A 22,451-nucleotide genomic window follows, 5' to 3' on the forward strand; every position below is an offset into this window, starting at 1 on the left:
AATTGGGGGAATCAGTAATGGTAGAGACTTATTGCTCTGAATAGACTCAGAAGGGGAAAGCCAACCCCATCCTTAAAGCCGAATGGCCCTTATTTATTAGTAGAACACATAGTTCTTTCAGAAAAATATGTAAAAAGAAACAAAAGTTGTAACACTAGCAAGAACCTAGCAGGATGTCCATCAGTATATGGGATGTACAAGCAGCATTCTTGGCAGGAATGAGATCCATGAACTAATAATCCCCCATAGGTTTTACTTTCATTACATAAGCCACTCCCCGTTCTCTCAACCCCTCCAATTTACCATTAGCAAGACCTAGATAATGATGCGGGAAAGATTACTTAAAAAAAAGGTAGCATATAAATTAAGTATTAAATTCTACCGTGTTTCCCCGAAATTACGACATGTCCTGATAATAAGACCATGCCATATTTTTCCGGTGGGCAAAAATATACGCCCTCCCCCAATAATAAGCCCCCTGGACAAGATACAATACAATACAATACAATACAATAGTAGAGTTGGAAGGGACCTTGGAGGTCTTCTAGTCCAACCCCCTGCCTAGGCAGGAAACCCTATACCGTTTCAGACAAATAGCTATCCAACATCTTCTTAAAGATTTCCAGTGTTGGGGCATTCACAACTTCTGGAGGCAAGCTGTTCCACTGATTAATTGTTCTCACTGTCAGGAAATTTCTCCTCAGTTCTAAGTTGCTTCTCTCCTTGATTAGTTTCCACCCATTGCTTCTTGTTCTACCCTCAGGTGCTTTGGAGAATAGTTTGACTCCCTCTTCTTTGTGGCAACCTCTGAGATATTGGAATAATGCTATCATGTCTCCCCTAGTCCTTCTTTCTCTTAAGCTAAACATACCCAGTTCCTGCAACCGTTCTTCATATGTTTTAGTCTCCAGTCCCCTAATCATCTTTGTTGCTCTTCTCTGCACTCTTTCTAGAGTCTCCACTAGATAACACTCTATGGTTGTGGGCTGGCTGTTGGAAGAATCTGGTGGGACAGAAAGTCTTCCCGCAGCCAGCCCACACCATAGAGCATAATCCCAGAGCGGCCGCTTTCGGAAGACTTGGCAGCGGATCTCCGGAGTTTGGAAGCCGGTTATGCTCCAAGCATGGCGGCGGCGGCAGGACTGCAGCGGTGGCAGCACCCTGACCCAGCCCTGCAGGGAGAGCTGGCCATGGTGAGGCTGGGAGGCACGCAAGCTGGAGGCAGAACAAGTGCTCCCACAACCTCTCTTTCCAGCCGGGGAGAGCACCACGCGGCTTAGCACCTTTGGGATATTACTGGGTCAGTGAGTGGCGCTCTGCCCGGCTGGAAAGGGGGGTTGCCGGGCAGCTGCTCATGAGCATGGTCACCTCATGGCGGCTTTGTTGCGCTGCTGTGACAGCGCAACACAGCCGTTTGCCCCTGAGGCTGTACCCGGCTCTTTGGGCGCCCGCTCGCAAGAGAGCAGCCACCCGGCAACCCCAAACCAATAAGCCACCCACCCCCCAATAATAAGGCCCAAGCAAAATTTGGGGGGTCAAAAGAAAATAAGAGCCTGTCTTATTTTCGAGGAAACACGGTATCTCTAGAAAAAAGTCTTCCACCCACATAGGGAGTTGAGTCTTCATTCTCTGGCTTTCTATTAATTACAATGGAAAAATGCTGCAGGGCATGCAAATGCCAAAAAAAAGCCTTTGCTTCTCAACTCCAAATTTCTCACCTTTCGTTCAATGGCTGGCTGGCCATGTTCAATGCCGTACCAGCTCACCAGCTTGTCCCACACTTCCTCTGGCACCAGAATGTACTCTTCATGTTCTATCAGCCTGTCCTTCAACCGGTAAGATTCCAAATCTGAAGGGAGAAAGAAGGAGGGCAGGCTGAAATCATGGAGAGCTCACCCTCTTTAAAGGAGCCCATAGCTTAAGAGCAACTGAGGCCTCATCAATTTTGGCATTCATGAAAAGGAGCCAAGGGCTTAACATGGAAATATTTTTGTAGCTTCCCTAGAAGGCCCCTTCTCATAAAACCAGTATGGTATAGCACCGTGGTGGTGAACCTATGGCACCAATGCCACAGGTGGTACGCAGAGCCATATTTGGCGGCATGGCAGCCCTACGCTTTGGTGCACATGTTGATTTTCGGCTTTCTGGAGGGCCAAGGGAGGCTGCTTTCGCCCTCCCCAGGCTTCAGGAAAGCCTCCAGAGGCTAGAGAGGGCGAAAAACAGGCCCAACGGGCCAACCGGAAGTTTGCTTCTGAACTTCCGGTTGGGCCGTTTTTCGCCCTCCCCGGGCTCAAGTGTAGGGAGGGTGAAAAAGGCCTCCCCCAGAGGGCCATGGGAAAGCCTCCGGAGCCTGGAGAAGGCAAAAATCCCTCCCCTTGCACGGGGGGTCGTGCATGCATGTGTGTGTGGGGGTCATTCACGCATGCGCAGGTGGGGGAGGTTCGTGCACACATGCACAGGTGGGGGGGCGCGCACACATACAATTTTGGCACACCTTTAGAAAAAGGTTATCCATCACTGGGTGTGGCAATTACTGCTGAAATAGGGCAGAAAGCCAGATTCAGTCTAAGCTACCTGGGAAATATACTATATGAAGTTGGGTCTATAATTTTTCAGATTCACACATTGTGACAATTATTTTATCTATCTTATGTTGATTTAGCATGCCATATGAACCCACTCATTTGTGTCTTATTCAGCAAACCACATTAGGTCATCTCTGCTGAACGGCAGTGAGAAAACCCAATGTCACTTTTCATTAACCCAATATATTTTATTGGTCTATTGCAATGATCAAATGTACGCAATCTGGAGCATTCTAGTGGAAGAAAGGGAAAAATCACATCATTCGTATCCTCCTGATTAAGTAATGTGGGAATTTATCTGAAAGGCAGAGAAGAAGCCTCAAATGAAAGAAATAAGGCAGAGGAAACTATACCTTCAAAGAGTTCAGCATTGTTGATCCGTCCAGGGAAAGCATTTGAGTTCTGATCTCCAGATTCCACATAAGCTTTCCACTGCTTGTACCAATGATTTTCCAGCAAATACCTGAGCAAGGAAGCAGACAGCTCAAATCTAAATCGAGACCACATTCTAACATACAATCAGGAGCAGTTACCGGTAGCAATTCTTCTCCCTCCCATTCCCAATCCCAAATAGGATTATAAGAAGTCCAGGCCTCAGACTGAAACACCGGCTGTCTATGTGATTATGCTAAAGAACGGCAAAATTCTGTCTGCAGTCCTTATAGGCAAATCCCCGAGACTCCTAAATATTTCCTAAAGTTTCAGATCTTTAAGACAACAGACGTAAACTTACGAAAGTCAAAAATCTTTTCAAGGGCTTCCTAGAACCACAATATGACAATATGTTCCATTCCCTGTAACATCTTACATGACATAGTTGCAGCTGGCATCTCTCATTCCCTTCCATGGTCTTTAATTAGGATGGCTTTGGTGAAACAGGGAGTAACATAAAACCATGTTGTTTGTTCATCTCTCATTCTCCAAACTGGAATTTATGCCACCAGTTATTCCTAATTCAAATCTCTACTGTTAACTGTCAATTTACCAAACCAGTCACTGTCCTTGTGCCATAGTTTACTAACCCTTCAGTTGCCCGCAACAGATAGAAATGCAGACAAATGGGTACGAAACACTTGGTAATCCTTGGAGAACCTTACATTTATAAATGGCTAAAATCTGGCCTCCTTAGTTATCTGCTTATTTTCCACTTCCCAAAGTCAAATGTTTGGACAAGTCAGTTTGAATTTTCTGCTCAGCAGCAAACCATAATCCTTGTTCTTCCTAGCTGTTGACTACTCCACTAAAAAGAAAATGCATTCCATTCTCAACACAATTAATATTATGGTGTACCATTGTGCCGCAACATCAACAAATCAGGCCGTGCAGGCTGTAAAAAGAACTTCCCCTTGGTTTGACTTGGAAAGTAGAGTAACACCCCCCCCCAAAAAAAAAAGTCTGTAAAAAAAAAAAGAGGCAATCTCAGTGTAATCCGCTACCATTAGCTTCACTGAAAGGCAAAGAGAAATCTACCAGCTCCATCTGCCTATGTATCTATTATACTTAGAAAGCACCTTCACTAAATTCCATGGTTCTTGCTTCTAAATAAATGTATGTAGATTATAGCCTGCTGAAAATTTTTCCTATTGCCATACCAAGTAATGTAGAGATTTATTTAAAAAGGAAGCATGGTGTAAAACTGGTTGGTAAATAGCTTTTTGTATTGAATCTATTTGTCGGCAGCAAATACAATATTGGATGTATAGTTGTAAGACAAGGTCTAATTGCAGCTTGATTTAGTATGGACAGGCACTGTAACAAAAGATGACCATGTATAGATAGATGCACTGCTCCCAGCAGCTGCTAATACTGTCACTAAGGAATACTGGGAATACCTGGAGGGCCACAGTATCTCAAGGCGCCCCAGTTTGGTGTCAATGGCTAAGATCTAGAAACTTGTGACCACAAGTTTGAGTCCCACCTTGGGTATGAAAGCCAGGTGGATGATTTCGGGAAAATCCCTCTCTCAGCCCAACCCTCTTCACAGGGTGAGTATCGTGGGGAAATAAGGAATATTAAGTATGTTTGTTCCAGAAGTGGTATTCAGCCAGCTCTGACAGGTTCTGGAGAACCAGTAGTGGACATTTTGAGTAGTTTGGAGAACCGGCAAATAGGCTGGCCACACCCCCACTGCCTCCCATCTGATCTTCTTTTGTTGCCCTGAACAAAACAGGAAATCAGGTTAGTGGGGAGGGAATGGGGATTTTGCAGTATCCTTCCCCTGCCACACCCACAAAGCCACACACTGCCCACAAAACCACGCTACGCCCATAAAGCCACGCCCACAGAACAGGTAGTAAAAAAATTTGAATCCTGGTTTGTTCCCTTGAGTTTTAAAACCACAAAGCTTTAAAAATTAAACGCCTTAAGGTTGAAGCGGATGTTGAAAGTGCCATGTGTGTGCACATTGTCAAGTTGGTGATGACTCCTGGCAGCCGCCTGGACAACTCCCTGCAGTTCTTTGGAAGATTTCAGACGTGGCTGACCATTACCTGCTTCTTGGGGCTAAGAGAGAATGACCGGCCCAAAGTTACACAGCACTGTGCATAAAGTTTCTAGCCTGGTGTCTTAACTATAACATCAAACTAGATTTCTCAAAAGTGCATTTGTTACTTACTACCCCTCCCTTGTTTTTCTTCATGCATTATTTTTTTCAGCAGGCTATAATCTACATACATTTATATAGAAGCAAGATCCATGGATTTTGGTGGGAGTGCTTTCTAAGTATAATAGATACATAGGCTGAGCCTGTAATTTCATTATAAGAGGGTAAGTTATAAATGTGCAAGATAGTTTCTTTTGTAATAACACAAGAGGAGGTTCCTATTCTCTTACTGGGTTGCTGCTTCCTGTTTGTCTCACTCTAGACATAGCAGCATACAAATCAGCGTGTAAGGGAAGACTCAAACAACATAACTTTAACGGCCATCCATCAGGATACAAGAACAATTGAAATAATTCCTATTGTGAGCTCAATTTGCTTCATAAACTAGGAAGTCTGGTAGCTGAGGAGTGAAACCAAAGTCACTTTCTTAGACAAGCACTATTTAAGGACGATCACAAGTAGGTCAACTGACTATGTAAAATAAAGGGGAAAGAAAGCAGAACTGGAGTTTTGCCTCCAAAGTGAGATACATCCCCAGTGAAACAAACTTTGTTTAGACACATAAGACTTCACCTTATATTATTAGTATATCAATTATAACATCTACCTCAGCATGCAAAGCAGGGGTTATTCCATTAAGCCGCAATATTCTCAAAAAGGCACATAAGCAAATAATTTAACACAGGAGCCTCAAGGATGCCCATGACAATTCATCCTCTGAAACAGGCAGGCCTTGTGCTGAACTCCAGTAGACTTCTACACCCATTTCAAAGTGCTACTAGTCACCTACAAAGCCCTATATGGTGTAGCTTGGTAGCACCATAGCCTTGCCAAAAATGAATCTAGCCATCTCAGGAAAGGAATATCAGGAAGATCTATTAAGTGTCCCACTCTTTATTTTGAAGTCAGAAGAATATTTTCTATGGCAGTGACCATACTTTGGAACTTCTAACCTACAGAGGTTCATGAAGCCCCATCCATGATATCATTCAGAAGAGCACTAAAGATAGTTTTATTTCACCAAGACTTCAACCCTAGCTAAACATTGCTGATCTCTATGTTAGGGGTTGGCTGATTTATAGTTGTTGTTTTAAATTAACATGTTGCCCCATCTTTTAAGTTGGGCAGAATCTAAAAGCTATGAAATAAATAAAACTAATCTAATGGGTGAGATCATCTGTCACTATGGACTGTATCACCAATATGCTAATGATACTCAGCTGTCTCGGCCCATGGTGAATTAAGTGATGCCATGTCGTCCCTCTCGCGGTGCCTGGAGGCTGTTAGGGGTTGGATAGGGACCAACGGGTTGAAACTAAGCCCTGGCAAGAGTGGCTCTGGGTTTGGGGTTCTTTGGCCCAGGGAGAATTGCCATCTTTGGTCTTGGATGGGGTGGCACTACCCCAAACAGACCCTATGTGTAATCTGGAGGTTCCCCTGGACTCACGACTCCTGCTCGAAGAGCAGGTGGTAGTCATGGCCAGGAGGGCCTTTGCGCAACTGTGGGTTGTGCACCAGTTATACCCTTTCTTGGATCAACAATCCCTACTCACAGTCACTCATGCCCTAGTCACTTCTCATCTTGACTATTACAACACCTCTACATGGGGCTGCCCTTGAAGAGCATCCAGAGGCTCCTGTTGGTGCAAAATGCAGTGGCCAAAATGGTTTTGTGCAGACCCTGGTATGCATATGTATCACCTCTCCTGCAGGAACTGCATTGGTTGCTGAATTGCCTCCGGGTGCAATTCAAGGAGCTGGTTGTCACCTTTAAAGGGATCTGAGAGACCATCTCTTGCTGATCCCATCTACCCAAGCCATCAAAGCGGGGAGGCAGGGAACGCTGTGTGTCCCATCCCCGAGGGAGATACACTTGATGGGAAGCCACCTTCTCTGTGGTGGCTCCCCCTCTCTAGAACATCATTTCCACCAGAGATTAGAATGCCCCCCCTCCTTTAATACTCTTCCAGAAGGCGCTGAAGCCCTGATTCTGCCAGCAGGCCTGGGGAACCCAGAGCGGGATGGAGCCCATTAAATGGCTCATGTGATCAGCTGTCGCCTGGGCAGGGTGTGTGTGTGATTTTATTATACTATATTAATTTGATTCTTTTTATTAGTTTTATTGTTTTAAATGTGGTTTTATATTCTGTAAGCCGCCTTGAGTCACCGGCAGGCAGCAATATAAATTTAATAAATAAATAAATATTTTTTTAAAAAAATATCTGGTCTGCCAAGCACTAATCCATGTCAATCAAAGTTACCTATAGCTTGAAATTCTACTAGTTACAATGATAAAAAAAAATACAAGATTTCTAGGAGAAGAAAGAGGAAGTGACCAAAAAAAGTCAAGTTTCCTTTATAGCGGAAACTAGTTCCTCCTTTATATGAATGACAAGTTGATTTTTAATTCCGTTTCGGTTTCCTTTCTTGACTGGTAAAATAAGGGACAAACATTTGATGATTATGGAGAAGAAATCTACTTTCAAAGTACTCAGCTGGTCTAATTAAAAAGTATCTATTCATCGTGATACTACTGAACCAAATGGAAAAGAAAAGGAGAGAAATAACCAAACTCAGCTAACTTGGGAAAACATGCTTCAGAAAGCTATCCAGTTTACAATTAAGATTGCTAAGAGCCACCGTTGTACACCCACCGTATATTAAGAATATATGACATACTGAGCATCACTTAACCAACCCAGGAGCAATTAGGGAAAGCATTAGACATATAAGAAAAGGGGACAAATCTAAATAAGGCGATTTTGAGAAGGCCCTTCAGCCAGAGGGAGACTACATGGTACCTAGTTCGTCCTAAAATAAAACTTCATTCATGTTTGCCTCAGTGCACTAATTGAAAGCGCATATAAGGCTAATAAGGGGGGGGGGGGCGTCCGCGGATCATGCCCCGAATCAAGGCTTGGGCGAGGCTGGGAGCAGGTGAACCCAGTAACAAGAGTTGGAAGGGATCTTGGAGGTCATCTAGTCCAACCCCCCCTTGCTCATGCAGGAGACCTGTACTAGGGATTCGAACCGCCGAACTGCCGAGTTTTTGATCGACAAGCTCAGTGTCTTAGCCACTGAACCACCTGGTTAGGTCCCCGGTGGAAGCGAAGGAAGCGGGGGAGCGCTCAAGGATCGACAGAGACCCCAAAGCCCGAGCAACCTCTCCACCCGGGATGCACCCCCCCACCCCCGCCCCCCGCTTTGCACTACTTACCACTTATCTCCCGCTCCCAGTGGTCTCTTCCTCCCGGGCTGGCCCGGCCCCTCTCCCTCTACCTGCCGCCGCTGGGCCTCCAGCCCAGGCAGCCTCTTCTCCGCCATCGCCACCCACTCCTCCGCCAGCCCGGAAACGAGAAAGGGAGACACCTTATTTCCCTCTCCCGGCTCCTTCTTCATGGCCACGCCCACCCGCTTCCGACCGGCCGGAGGGATGTGGCAAACGGGACGGAAGAGAACGGACCTAGAGCACCATGTTGAATGCGGCCTGCGGCGAAGGCGTCGCGACGACAGGCCGCGCTGTCCGCCCTGCCCTATTGGTGGGCTGGTGGCGCGGGAAATTGAACGAACGGGGGCGGGGCGGAATGGGGCGTCGCGCTTTGATTGGATGATCCGCGTTTACGCTGGTCAGAAACAAGAGGCGACGAGATTACTTTTCTCTTACGACAGGCATCCCCAAATTTGGCAACTTTTTAAGACTTGTGGACTTCAACTCCCAGAATTCTCCAGCCACCTATGCCGGCTGGAGAATTCTGGGAATTGAAGTCCACAAGTCTTAAAGTTGCCAAGTTTGAACACCTCTGTTTTACGGCATTTTTTAAAAAAAAAAAACATGGTAAAAAATGAGGGCGCCTGTTCATGTATTGATCCTCTTCCGGCGCTGCTGACCTTCGTCCCGCTTCGGTGTCAGAATTCTTGCGACTGAAGTAACCATGACCAGGAAGATACCGTGCCGCGATGCTTGCAGTTGCCAATTTTACTATGGGCAAGTTTTAAAGCGCCTACTCGGCTAACGCCGCTCTTCACGTTGCCGGTCGAAATGAATTTTTGGCGCTGTGGTTTGAAGAGCCGGGGAGAAAACAAGAGCCGAAATAGCAAACTGCCTATAATTTTTAAATTGCCTTTTGAGATACTAAAGCTCTCTCTCAGCGGTTTTTAAAGTTATTTACGCATTTGATGCCACACTTTCTAACAGAGGATCTCACTATTAGTTTAAGTTCCTATGCAGATTTGCATAACCTGAATACGAGCGTGGTATTTTGTGCTGAGACGGCTATTTTGACTTAAAATTAAAATAAAAGCATAATGTAGAATAGCGCCAGTTATTGAGAGTCCAGACTTAATACATTTTGGGAAACCAATGCTATAGAATGGGCAGAATGAGACATTCCTGAATGCAGCCGTGTACCCAATTTTATTCAAAACTATTGTGGGCAAGGCAAACCATGGCTTGGCACAATGCATGTAAAGTATGTGGAAAGTTAGCACTCACCCCTCTCTTGGTAAAATTAAATATTTTAGGAAATATTAAAAAGGCAGAATATTATATTTCTCCTAAAAGAGAAATAGAAATCTTAAGGGAAACAGAAACTGAACCACAGGTCCCTGCCCCCAAGCAGATACTAAGCTGAGCCCAGCTTTTAGAAATGCAGATTTGGTCATCCATTCAAGATGGATTCAGGATATTTTGAACAAATGCAGAATTAAGTAGAATGGTAGGATCAGCCCTCACTCAAGATCCAAACCAGGAAAGCCATTAAGACACAATAGGAATGGCCCAGCACCCTTTCAGAACACAAGCCTCTTCATTGCATCACCCAGCAGGCTTCTAATTTGATTCAAACTGACCCTACATGGGAGTCTGACTACAGCAACCAACAGAATACATGCTCTTGCCACAGGAAGCTCAAGGGCAAGGCTCAAGAGAGGGTATTAATAACTCTATGTATTCAGCTGCACCAGGACCTCAAACCCATGCGGTCCTGTCCATCCACAAACCATCTTTCCAATCAGCCTCCATGCTTCCAGTGTCTTTCTTCCCACTCTGAACTGAACTAGATAGATTTTTCTTCGAACAAGTCCATGCAGTTCTTTCACTAACTTTTTTTTTTGCAATACCTTAGCAACCCTCTACACTACACTTTACCTTTGATTTTTTCCCCCCAAACTACCCTTCCCATGCAACGGAAAGTCCTGCAGGACAGCTTGAATGTACACATTGCTTAAGAATGTCCCAAGTTGAGAATTATGGATGAAACTTCAAAGCATACTTTGACTTTTATAGCATTTAACTTTGTGTAGATTTACGTATTGCAAAGATGAAACAAATTCTGTTGTGAAGAGAACAGGTTTACTAGTCTGCCCATTCCAACATTACAAAGTGTAAGTGCAATGTCTTAATTGTTATTAGTTCAGTGGGCTAAACATGGCAATCATTTCCTAAACTATTAGCAAATAAGATCAGGATGAAGCCGCTTAGCAGTAATCCTCACGTTTCCCACAAACCAGCATGCCTGCTGGTACCCTCCTTGGCACCCACTAGCCTCACTTTTTAGAAAATAAAATCACCTGCACAAATTCAAGGCAAGATAAACAAGGGATTATAGGAATCACTGAAATTGTGGGTAGCTTTAAATCCATTTTACTTTTTAAGGGACCAATAGGTTTGTGGCAGTCCTTTTTGTAAAATAAAGTAACAATTTTATCCAGTAGATCCCTGTTCTCAAAATTCCAAACATCAACCCCAAAATGTTGGGTAACTGTTGTGGCCCAGCAGGAGCCTTGGAGCTACCACCAGACTTCGACAGCAAGGGTCCCTATGAGTCGGCTCTGGAGGACCCTGGACAGGGTTCCGACTCCGAGCAGGGATCAGAGAGGCTGGTTGGCCACCAGGAGGCGCCTGAGGCATGGAGCAGTGGTGAAAGCCAAAGGGAGTGTGCTCCTGATGTCATGCCTTGAAGAAGTGGGGAGGAGACAAGGGACAGTGAGTCAGACGTCAGCAGTGAGTTGTTGTTGGATGCTCATCACCATAGAGCTAATAGGCATCAGGAACAGTTGCGCAGTTACAGGAGGTAATTGCACTCGGCTGATGGTAATTAGACTCCTCTCCAGACTATAAAAGGACTGCTTGTGCACACACCCTTTTGCAGAAGTCAATGCATGAACTAATGTGGGAGAACAGTCTTGTGAGTGTGGCAAACTGGATTGCTGCTAATGCTTATCAGTGCCGGGTTGTTGCTGAAGCTTATCTGTGTTGGATTGCTGCCAAGGACCTGTCTGTCTGTAAATAAATTCTGTAACTTATCTTTGGCTCGGAGTGTGTGTTGGTGGGGGACGAGGGGGGTCAGAACAGGTAACTAGGTCTTAGCATGTTGCATGACTATCTGCCATTAAGCCAAGATGGGTCACAGAAAACTATATTCACTTCAAAATGACTTATTTCTCCAGGTGTCCCATGACATGTATGAATAGAAATTTTGCTTTTCAGCAGGACAAGTTTCTTTCTAGTGGCTCTACTGAGGTGCGCGGATAATATGGTATTCTTCATAGAAGACTGTTATCTAATCTGGCAACAGTCATTCCTCATCAACTGGCTGGCATTTCATGAAGGCAAAATCCTGACTTCAGAGGATTCCCCAGAGCCCTATCAATGGGTAAACTTGCTTGTGAGTCAGCATGTCATTTCCATGGTTTGCCTCTGAGAAATCTGAAGGTGCTTTACAGTGCTTACTGATATGAACCGAGCATCTGGAAATATTGGTAGGAGCAGAAAATATCTAAAAGGCAGTCAAATGTTTTTTTCTCTTCTACTGAAGAAAAAGATCCCTTTATTCTTAATCCCAACTCAAGATTAAATACAACGCAGCATACATTGAAGATTGTTGGAGACTTTTAATCAGTTCCATACATTTGGATATGGTGCATTAATTAACCCCAAAGAAGGTGGACAGAGCATGAGGGGGGAGACAAAAGATTGTTCATTTTGTTCCTTAGGGACTTTTCTTCTATAAATGGTAAGCTTTGATCTTTGAAACAGAAAGTTCCTCCCCCAATTCAAGTTATGTACAACAATAAGAGTTTCTTCTTCCATACTAGGAGAGCTGAAACTCCTTATCTACTCCACTGATGTGGAGGGAAGCAGGATTGAGGTGGGGGAGGCCCATGGAGATAGTCCATTCCATATGTTAATGATTATCCATTCCTGGGTTTCTGTTTCCTGCAAGAAGAGGTTGGTTGCTTGTCTCCAGTCTAGAAACAAATTATGAGGTTCTGCCCTTTCCCACCCTCCTCAAAAGCAACATCCAAATCCTCTGTACATTCATTATCCAACAGGCCATCTTCAGTTTTCTTCTCACATAAAAGCTCGCATAATGGATTGTATTAAGAATACATCCATACTATAAGCAAACTGGTTTAGCCATCGTGGGTGGCGTTTGTTCCGGCTGTCATTTCTGAGAATTCTGAATCCTCAGTTTAGGACCTAAACTGCTCCCAAATTCTCAGCATTATTCTGAACTCACACTTCCCCAAATTCCTGAACTCAATAAAGTCATTTGTGTTTGGAGAATACCTCATTGTCACACCTCGGCTACATTTTTCCATATTCTAGAACCTCATTTCTTCTCCTTCGACAAAGGCAAAAAATGGGAATTCCATGAACTAAACCAGATTAGATTCTGGATCCCTTCCCCAAAGGTAGCCCTGTATATCTTGGCCTTATTTCTCCGTTAATTTACTCAACCACAGCATAATATGAGTTCCTGGCAGTCCCATACAGATTCAATACTTAATCAGCTATGGTTTGTGGTCCTCCACTAGGGTTAAGAGGTCTGTTTGGATTAACAATGGATAAAGAATGCAGCAAATCAGCCCTTAAAACTACGGCCTCAAGTGGGGTCCTGAATCCAGAGTTTGTGTTACCTATGGTTGAACACTGTATTGAGTAAATCTTAAACCAGAGGTAGTCAACCTTTTTATACCTACCGCCCACTTTTGTATCTCTGTTAGTAGTAAAATGTTCTAACCGCCCACAGGTTCCACAGTAATGGTGATTTATAAAGTAGGGAAGTAAATTTACTTTATAAAATTTATAAAGCAGAGTTACAGCAAACTCCTACCGCCCACCATGAAAGCTGGAACGCCCACTAGTGGGTGGTAGGGACCAGGTTGACTACCACTGCCTTAAACTGTCTCCTGATCTCCCCAGTTTTTCTGGTGACTCCTTATATGTCCTCTAGGAGCAGGATTTTAAATTGAGCAATCTCAGCTATAGACTCACTGTACCTCTACCATCAAGATTCCGACAGCAAACCAAGTCTAGTGCTCTTATCGCATTGACAAATTATGCCTGCAAGAATGGAAGTAACAAAACATACACATGATTGTTGAGTTCCTGCTGGAAGTATGACCTCGTTTCAGACTGACTAAAGACAGGTCAGTTTTGAGGGCAGAGAAACTTTTTGAACCACTAGGTCCAGAGTGCTTCAGAGACATGTTCCAGGGAGGAAGGCAAGAACTCTGATCAGAAGGGACTAGAAAATGATCCCTCAACTAGAGGCTTCTGATTCTAAGGTGCAGTTGAAAGGAGAAAGGACCTGGGAGGCCATCGTCAAAAACCCAGTAGGCAGTAACTAAGGGGAGGATCATGCAAGCAGGTTAGTGGGCTAAAAAGGACCTGTGGATATTCACTAGGTTGAAGGAAAGAGGCTGGTCTTTCCTGCTTATTAGGATGTCTGTGTAAACACAACCTTCTTATCTCCTGAGCTGAGCACTGGTTACTTTCAACCTATGCACAGAGGCTAATGCTGGGCAAAGTAGTGTAGGCTAGATTTTTCCCCAGATGTCCCCATTGCACGGACAGCAGCATCTGAATGCCAAGGCAAGAGGTCACCAGCACCACAAACTCCTTGCATCCCAGGGCACAAGGTAGGCTACATATCTGTCCTCTGTAGGCATTTTCAGAAATCCTTTTAAGTTGCCTGAGCGTTGTAAGAGTAACTAGAATAGTTCATCGTATGGCTCTCATCAAGGGAAGATCTTGGAACCTTAGAAGCGCTTCGTGCTGCATATAAAAATGGTTGCATATGTACATATATACACAGACATACGCACGCACGCACGCACACACATATATATAGGCTGTGATCAAACAGCAAAAATTGGTACCGTCTTGTCTAATACCCCTGGAGCACAAACTCTAGGAGATGGATTTCCCCACCCTTCAGTTCTGTGCACCGAAGTTTCTGTGCCCTGAGCTCAAAGGAACAGTCCTGGCCTTGGGAGCTGTGATACTGTTAGGTGTTTTTCCCTCTTCCTGTAAATTAGCTCTCCTAGTTGTAGGACAATTGGAAGCAGAGGGAGCCCAGACACTGAAAATACAGAGGCAGGCCCCATGGAGACTTTTTTGTCTAAATATGGAAGGCTCTGGAATACAGAGCTGAATCTCTAAATACTGTAATACACAGAGCAGGAGGAAAGGGCATCAGAGTCGTCTGAGTAAAGACCAAAAAAGTAAATCCAACAGGCAGATAGTTTTGGAGGGATGTTGGTCAAAGCAAAGGGGGCTAGCTCCTCCAGAAGCACAGACAGGAGTTGATCGATCTTTGAACCAGTGAAGACGTAGCTGGGGAAAGGGCCCATTGCCTCCTAAGTATCTCTGATTCCCAATGGTAAAAGAGGTAATTGGAGTGGCTCACTGCAGAACAGTTGCTCTGTTCTGGTTTACTTTGGATTCAAAAAACAGAATGGGAATTAATGGGAATGATGTAACCCACATAACTAAGGACTAAGAACCTGCCCCTGCAAATTGTTACAATGATAACAACGGGGTGAACATTGTAGGAACTGATGTGAAAATCTAAGCAGCACTGAGACAAGGCAAATGATTTCCATGAAGACCAAATAAAGGTTGGCATTACGTATGTTTTGGACGATTACTCCCATATTCCTAAACTTCTGGTCCTGCTGACTGAGGATGAGGGGGTGGTGTTGTCCAACATTTTTGGAAAGTGCCAAGGTTTTCATACCAAAATAAACACAGCATCGGAGAAAGATCTCGATGGGCCCGTTCTAACATAAGTCGTTTGGATATAAGAAATGTTAAGACAAGCTACAAATCATGATCACCTAGGAACTGTAGTGTACATAAAAAACAAAGAACAGGGGTGAGAGAACAAGGCACAATCCACTGGGAATTGGATCCACCATCCTACACAAGGCCTACTAGAATATCTGATCCTTGTGTCTGGACTAGAAGTCAGTGGACTGCGTCTGGAAAGGCAATGGAAGAAATGCAAACCCTGAGTACCAAGCAAGTAATATAAGAGCCGTAACAGATGAACAGGAGTGAAGCTTCGATTCAGAGCACTAACAAAGCACAAGCCCAGGCGAGGCACCAGTCAAGACCCAAGGGATCAAAACGGAGACTCCACTTTGGTGTGAGAAGGAGATGGAAGCAGCTCCAAAGCTGAGCAAAAAGGGGTTCTGCCTTGCAGCCAGAAAGTCCCAATAAGAAAGAAGACAGGAAAAGAAGGACCATCTTTCCAAAGATTTGGAGAATTCTCAGAGGACACCTGGTTGCCTGGTCCTCCCCTGGACTTCAAAATACACAGTTAGGCCAGGAAAACAGATTCCCCCATCACACCCAAAGAAAGTGATTATAGCTGGGGAGGAGGAGTCCGCTCATTCATCCTAAATACTAACAACCTCCCCACTCCCATCAATTCCTAGATTACGGAGTGCAAAGGATGGAACTACTCTGGCCCCAGTGCTTCTCCTCCCTCCACCTGGCCCACTATTGGGATGAGATAGGGAGGGGATTGGCTCCCTCAGAGTTAATACTGTACACTCCCCATTTCTGGAGAGGCTAGGGTGTGTGTGTGTGGGGGGGTGTCTCTCTCTCTCTCTGTATAGATATTTGTAAATATAATATTTATAATATTGCATTGAAAAAATAAAACTTAAAAAATAAAATGAAACACCATGTGTGTGAGAGGGAGGGAGGGAGAGTCCGTCCCAGCGGCACAGAGAATTAGTGGCTGGCTTGTTGGTGCCAGGAGCGGTCATTTTCTCCTCGGTTCCAGGGCCCCCCACCCTTGCCCAGCAAATTCCCAGTACAGGTTCTCATGCCACAGTTCAATACCAAGAAGCCACCAGTGGAGACAGTCCATGGGGTGGAGGTGGGGGAGTGGGGGAGAAACCTGGCTTCTTTCTACCCTTGCCAGCCCAGAACTGTAGGCTTCAAAGCAGCAGGCTTGGTCGTCCATTCTGACCATTCACTGTAGGGAAACAGCAAAAGTGTTATAGATAGAATGCATTTTGCGCCTTCTCCCAACTTCTAGATCATCATTTTTCAAACTGGACAATTTTAAGATGTATGGACTTCACCTCCCAGAATTCCGATTGCCAAGTTTGAAAAACACTGTTTTAGAGGGTGTGATTGCCATTAACATTCCCCCCAGATTCCTTCTAATGTTTCCTCCCCAACCTCGTAGTGTCTCCCTGTCTCATAGAAATACCTGGCCTTGTCACAATGCTTTGAGCAATCTGGAACTGCATTTTTTTTTTGTAATATGGATACAAATTTCACATTCTCCCAGCAATCTGATGAAGCAGCCAAATTAGGTAGGTCCAATATCTTTAGCCCCATTTTATGGATGGAAGAACTGTGGGCTAGAAAATGCAGCTTGCCTAACACCGCTTGATGAAAGCAACACCAAGCTGGGTTTTGAACAAGGGCGATTCAATCCAATCCGATTCGCTCACACAGAGAGGGACTCCTCTGGGTGCCGTCCACTAGGCTGTGCCAGCGGGCGACGCCTAGGGGAAGGGCCTTCTCTGTGATGGGCCCGACCCTCTGGAATGACCTTTCCCCCCGACATTAGAATGACTACGGATCTCCGCTCCTTCCATCAGAAACTTAAAACCCACCTATTCCAGCTAGCCGGCTTGGCCTAATTCCATCTTTCCCACCTCAGTTTTATTTCTAAATTTTTAGGATTGGTTTTAGGGTCTGTTTTTAATGTTTTTAATTTTTATAAATTCGTACAGGGGTTGTTTAATTTGATTTTTAGCTATGTATATGTTGGTTTGTATGTTTTTAAATTTATTCCTGTACACTGCCCCGAGTCCCTCCAGGGAGAGGGGGCGGCCTAGAAATTTAATAAATTATTATTATTATTATTATTATTATTATTATTATTATTATTATTATTATTATTATTATTATTATTATTATTATTATCCTAAGGTTCCAATGCCACACGCTTTTTGCCTCCTGGTTCCTTCCCCCACCTCCTCCATCATTTTGCTCCACCTTCCCTACTTCTGATCCCAAATTTCTTCAGCTTTGAACTAATAGGGAAAACTTTGAATTGGAGATGCACTGAGCTAAAAAGACTCAAGTCTTTGAAAGAGAGGTGCCAGGAAGACTCTAGTCAGGGTGACTGAGAGGGGGGATGGTGCCAACTCATAGCAGTAGCACTTAAGACTTATATACCACTCCACAGTGCTTTTACAGCCTTCTCTAAATGGTTTAGAGAGTCAGCCTATTGCCCCCAACAATCTGGGTCCCCATTTTACCCACCTCAGAAGGATGGAAGGCTGAGTCAACCTTGAGCCTGCTGAGATTTGAATTGCAGCTAGCAGTCAGCTGAAGTAGCCTGCAGTACTGCACTCTAACCACTGCGCCACCTAGGCTCTCATGATGATGAGAACAGGAAGAAGTGCCAATGGAAGTGGGTGGGGCACAGATACCTAGCCTGGTGACTACAGTTCAATGTCCACTAACTGGAACATGGTTGCTACTTATGGGAGCGGTGAGAGTGGCTACTGCATAACCACACACACAGATGTAGCGTTAAGCAGGGAGATGGGAAAAGACTGATTCTCCAAGAGAGCAGTCTTTGGAGATAGAAAGGGACTATCAAGGTGCCCCTTCAGTACCAAGAAATGTGGGCCACCCATTCAGGGGGAGGAAGAGACTTTTATTCAAAGCTGAGGGCTAACGGAAAAGCTGAGGGAGTCCTGTTGACAGAATTGCTCGACAACCACTTCTCACCTGATTCAGGCAGGGAAGCAGATCTCAGCCCAGTCTCCTTCTGTAACTGAATCTCCTTTAGTGCAAATATTGATGTTGCTACAGGAGAAGAAAAGAAAGAACACAAAGCCAGTGAGATAACCCTAATTACTAGGTCGGCTATTATATAGCATGTGAACTGATAAAAGGATTAAAGTAGTGTGTGTGAGAGAGAGGGGGGGGGAGGGAGAGTGGGGGGGGAGAGAGAACGAACACATATTGGCAAATGTTTGAATCCATTTTTATGGATTTTATCCCATTAAGGGAAGTAGTAGATACTGGTTTCCTTCTGATCAATCACGTTGATCCTCAAAGACTGTCTAGACTCTAGACAAGTCCCTGCAGTTTTCGTGGTGAGTTTTCAGAAGTGACTTGCCACTGTCTTTTAACTAGGGCTGAGGGGAAGTGACTGACCTAAGTCCCCTCAACTGGCTTTATGCCTGAAGCAGAAAGATAACTTAATCGCCTTCCAGTTTCTAGCCTGGTGCCTTAACGGCCATACCAATCTGTTTACATTCAAGACAGGCATTCTTCATTGAGCTTTGATGTATGGAAAAATGAAAGTTATTGATTAGAAAATGAATGTTAGTGGTTCCATTATGGATGAAATATATATTGCATACTATCCGGTTCTCAGTTATTGGCCCATTTGAAACTCTTAGAGCAGTGGTACATAACATTAAAGGAAAGTTTAACAACAAATAATGTTGTCACAGTAGATTGTGTAAAACATGTGACAGTGAAGTTTCATTTAATCTGATGCAATGAATTTTCAACAAGTGTTTAAAATTCAACAATAAATATCAGCATTTAGGTTATGGGAACAAAAACTTCAAATAGATCAGGGGTGTCCAAACTTGAGAACTTTAAGACTTGTGGACTTCAATTCCCAGAATTCCCCAACCAGCATGGCTGGCTGGGGAATTCTGGGAGTTGAAGTCCACAAGCCTTAAAGTTCCCAAGTTTGGACACCCCTGAAATAGATCCTACATGGGAAGGCTAAGGGCTCTTCCCCACAATCTAACCACAGATGGAAATCTATTTTTAAATGGATATAGAAGGCTTGTCCAGATGTTAACCTCAGCAGACCTACCCATAAGGCAGCCTAAACTCATCTTCCTGATCCAGTTTTAAAGCGATGTTTGCCGGTTTCTTCCAACATAAACTAGAATGGAAGGGGTTTCTTCCAAGATAAAGTTAGGGGCAGGACACCTATACCACCCCAGCCATTGGCCACTGATTTTTGTGTGGGAGGAATTTATGGGTGGGAGAACACAGGATCTCCTGCCGTGCCAAAAAACCAGCTTTCCCACCAATTTTGCCAAACCACGGATGATGGGAAAAGCAGGAAAAATAGAGAAAGGGGAGGACACTGGAGTAGAAGTAACTCTGCAGTTAGTTCCCTGCCACTTACAAGCCTAGGAAGGAAAAGTGGCAGGGCAGGGGAAGAGAAATGGAAATAAAACTGCTTTCTGTCCTTCTCTCTCATTGTTTCTTTTCTCTCTCACCCATGAGAAGGATGGTACTTTGGCTGCCAGATTTCCAATCTCACAGATTTGTTACTTCTGGACTCCTCTACTCCTTTCCTCTGCAGCTCCCTGGGCATCACTCTTCTAATTCCATGGAAAGCTCACTCTATGAGCTGACCGTCCTGCAGTTTTCTGCTGCCAGTAGCTGACAGCAAAGAAGCTATTCCTCATTCGGCCTCCTCCCTGCCCTTCTTCTGCCTTGTTGAGGCAGAGGATGAGGTCAGTACTTCTTTAGGCCAGCATATTTTTCCAGAGGCCCGGTTTTGGAAGGCAGCACTTCATTGCTGCCATGAGGAAGAGCCCCCAGATAAGAAAGTGAGGTCATCTCAGAAAATGAGAAAACTGAAGTGCAGGTTAATTAAAGCCAGGCTAAATAAAAAGGACAGGAGAAGCAGGAAGCAGGTCAGGGAGGTGCAAGTCTAAGGAAAAGACTCTTCGCACAATGTGCCAGAGGGCCAAATAGTAAACATCTAGATCAGGGGTGTCAAACCTGCAGGCCGGATGTGGTCCATGGGGCCAGCCTGGAAATATCAAAGGACCAGCCAGAGGTGGATCTGCTGGTTAAAATTGGCTGCAAGGGGGGGGGGGGGCTGTATGCCCGTTTTTGGCCTCCACAGCTTCCGGCAGCACTCTGCCGGCTAAAAACAGGCCACATGGAGCCTCCACGTGGCCCAATTTAGGCTGGCAGAGTGCTTCTGGAGGACGGGGAAGCCAAAAACGGGCCACACAGGGACCTCCCGAGATATTCTTGCATAACAACTTTTCAACACATCCCTAAAAGAGCACAAAATGTTCGGGATCATTGATCTTGGGTTGAACATCTGATCAGATCACCTGGAAGCCAATGATACTAATCCTATTCTTTATATAACTTTTATAAAAGATTACAAGGGAGAGGTTCCAAGAAATTTATTTTCCAACCATTTCAGAAGTTAAATGGTCACTATTCGGACAGAATTTTCAACTAAACAAAACTGCTCAGAACAGAAACATTATATTTGGGAGAAGGGAAGCAAAGGCATTTACAAAAGTCTAAACACATACACACACTCCCACACACAAAACTGAAAGCCAAGTTATCAACAGCTACATGCCTGCAGTTTTCTGGATATGGTAGAAAGAACAACTGAAAAATATATATATTAACACCTTAAAGAACAAGTGAGTTGCACTGACCTCAAAAATGTGGAGAATTCTGAAAGGTGTAATCAGAGTCTTATTTAAGATGTAGGGCATTTTTATTGTTAAGGCACATAGGACCCTAACACTAAGATCACTTGACAGTTACGGTACATATATTTCAAATTATTATTATTTACTTTTAAACAATGGGGTATAAATTTAGAAACCAAACGTTTAGTGGAGTGTGAAGAATAAGTAATAGATGTTTGCCCGTAATACATGGTAGAAAAGATAGGAACATGGCTATAGTAAAGAACTGTGGAAAGAAAGAAGGGGAAAAGCACATCTTGAGCCTGTGTCAAATGTCCACCATAAGCACGCTTACCCTGGCTAAGTCCAGCATGACCACGTCCACCCCTGGCCGCCACCACCATCCCGGCCCTCTGAGGTCAAACACAACCCTGATGCGTCACTCAATGAAATCGAGTTTGACACCCCTGATCTAAATCTTCTGTTTTTCGTGATTCTGAATTGACTGGAAGTATGAAGATAGCTGTTATATGCTGAAGTAACTGATCAGATTTGCCCTGCAGTCTTTACCAGGAAATTACACTAACCCACTAGATGAGCTGAGTAATAAAATAACTGCAAAAAGAGCATGGGTGCCCTTAAATTCTTAGCCCATCAATGAAAACGTCCTCTCCAGTTAACCACTACATAATAACAGATGGAACTGAGAAGTTAAAAGAAGTTAATGGAGATGTCATTCACAGCAAGAACTGGTCATAGCATGCAAAAGAATTCATGGTCATCCACTTGGTGTTTTCATCACATGCCCTTCTCTTAACCTTGTTCTCATTCACTCAACCACTACTTGACATTTCTGGCCTCCCTCCCTCCCTCCATCTTCAGCCTGCACCTACTGTCTGGAAGTTTGAGGACCCGCTCTCCCAGACTGTGGAAGAACAGGTGACGCATGGCCTCATCTGCAGAGATCCGCTTCCTGCCCTCAAACTGCATTCGGGGAGAGAAAAAGAGAGAATAGAAAAGAGATCAATCTTAGTGACTCGATGACGGTTGCTAATGGCATCTAGCTTTTTGCTCCTAATACAAAAGCATTTCCCCCCCAAAAAAAGTTATCACATTGTTGGAATCACAGGTTAAAGTGTGCCCCAAATCTCCACAACATCAAAACACAACCATTCAGATACCTCTGTCTCCTCTTCCCAATGCTTATGACAAGAGAAAACTCAGAACAAACTGAAGTGCTGACCCAGAATGCAAGGAATGTGCAAAGTATATTACTTTGATTTATATCCCACCTTTATTATCCCACCACTCAAGGTGGTGAACATAATTCCACACACTTTCCTCCTATTTTCTCCACAATAGCCCCGTGAGGTGAATTGAGCTGACAGAGTGGCCCAAGGCCACCCAGTCGGCTTTCATGGCTAAGGCAGGACTTGAATCAGTCTCCTACTTTTTAGACTTAACAAGTAGACCAAACTGGGCGTAAAAGCACCAGGATTTTAACTATC

General features: G+C 44.3%; 2 protein-coding genes across 8 annotated transcripts in view; both read right to left on the minus strand.

The window, feature by feature from the left end:
• The window catches only part of USP11 (ubiquitin specific peptidase 11), a 32,941-nt gene extending 24,209 nt beyond the window's left edge, over window positions 1-8,732 (minus strand). Inside the window, exons 1-3 of the mRNA XM_081954728.1 lie at window positions 8,405-8,732; window positions 2,939-3,048; window positions 1,719-1,849 (exon numbers count right to left, since the gene is read on the minus strand). Coding sequence (XP_081810854.1) covers window positions 1,719-1,849; window positions 2,939-3,048; window positions 8,405-8,586 — 423 coding nt within the window. The 5' untranslated portion in view covers window positions 8,587-8,732. The remainder of the gene's footprint in view (window positions 1-1,718; window positions 1,850-2,938; window positions 3,049-8,404) is intronic.
• A 3,322-nt stretch (window positions 8,733-12,054) lies between these two features.
• Window positions 12,055-22,451, minus strand: part of CDK16 (cyclin dependent kinase 16) — a 96,167-nt gene continuing 85,770 nt past the window's right edge. For all 7 annotated transcript variants that reach the window (XM_081938032.1, XM_081938029.1, XM_081938028.1 and 4 more), the window contains 3 exons: window positions 21,837-21,927; window positions 18,245-18,322; window positions 12,055-16,463 (listed from right to left, as the gene is read on the minus strand). In XM_081938032.1, the coding sequence (XP_081794158.1) occupies window positions 16,426-16,463; window positions 18,245-18,322; window positions 21,837-21,927 (207 nt within the window). In that variant the 3' untranslated portion in view covers window positions 12,055-16,425. The remainder of the gene's footprint in view (window positions 16,464-18,244; window positions 18,323-21,836; window positions 21,928-22,451) is intronic.

The sequence above is a fragment of the Natrix helvetica genome (assembly GCF_964273705.1).
Source record: "Natrix helvetica genome assembly, chromosome: 1".
NCBI lineage: Eukaryota > Metazoa > Chordata > Lepidosauria > Squamata > Natricidae > Natrix > Natrix helvetica.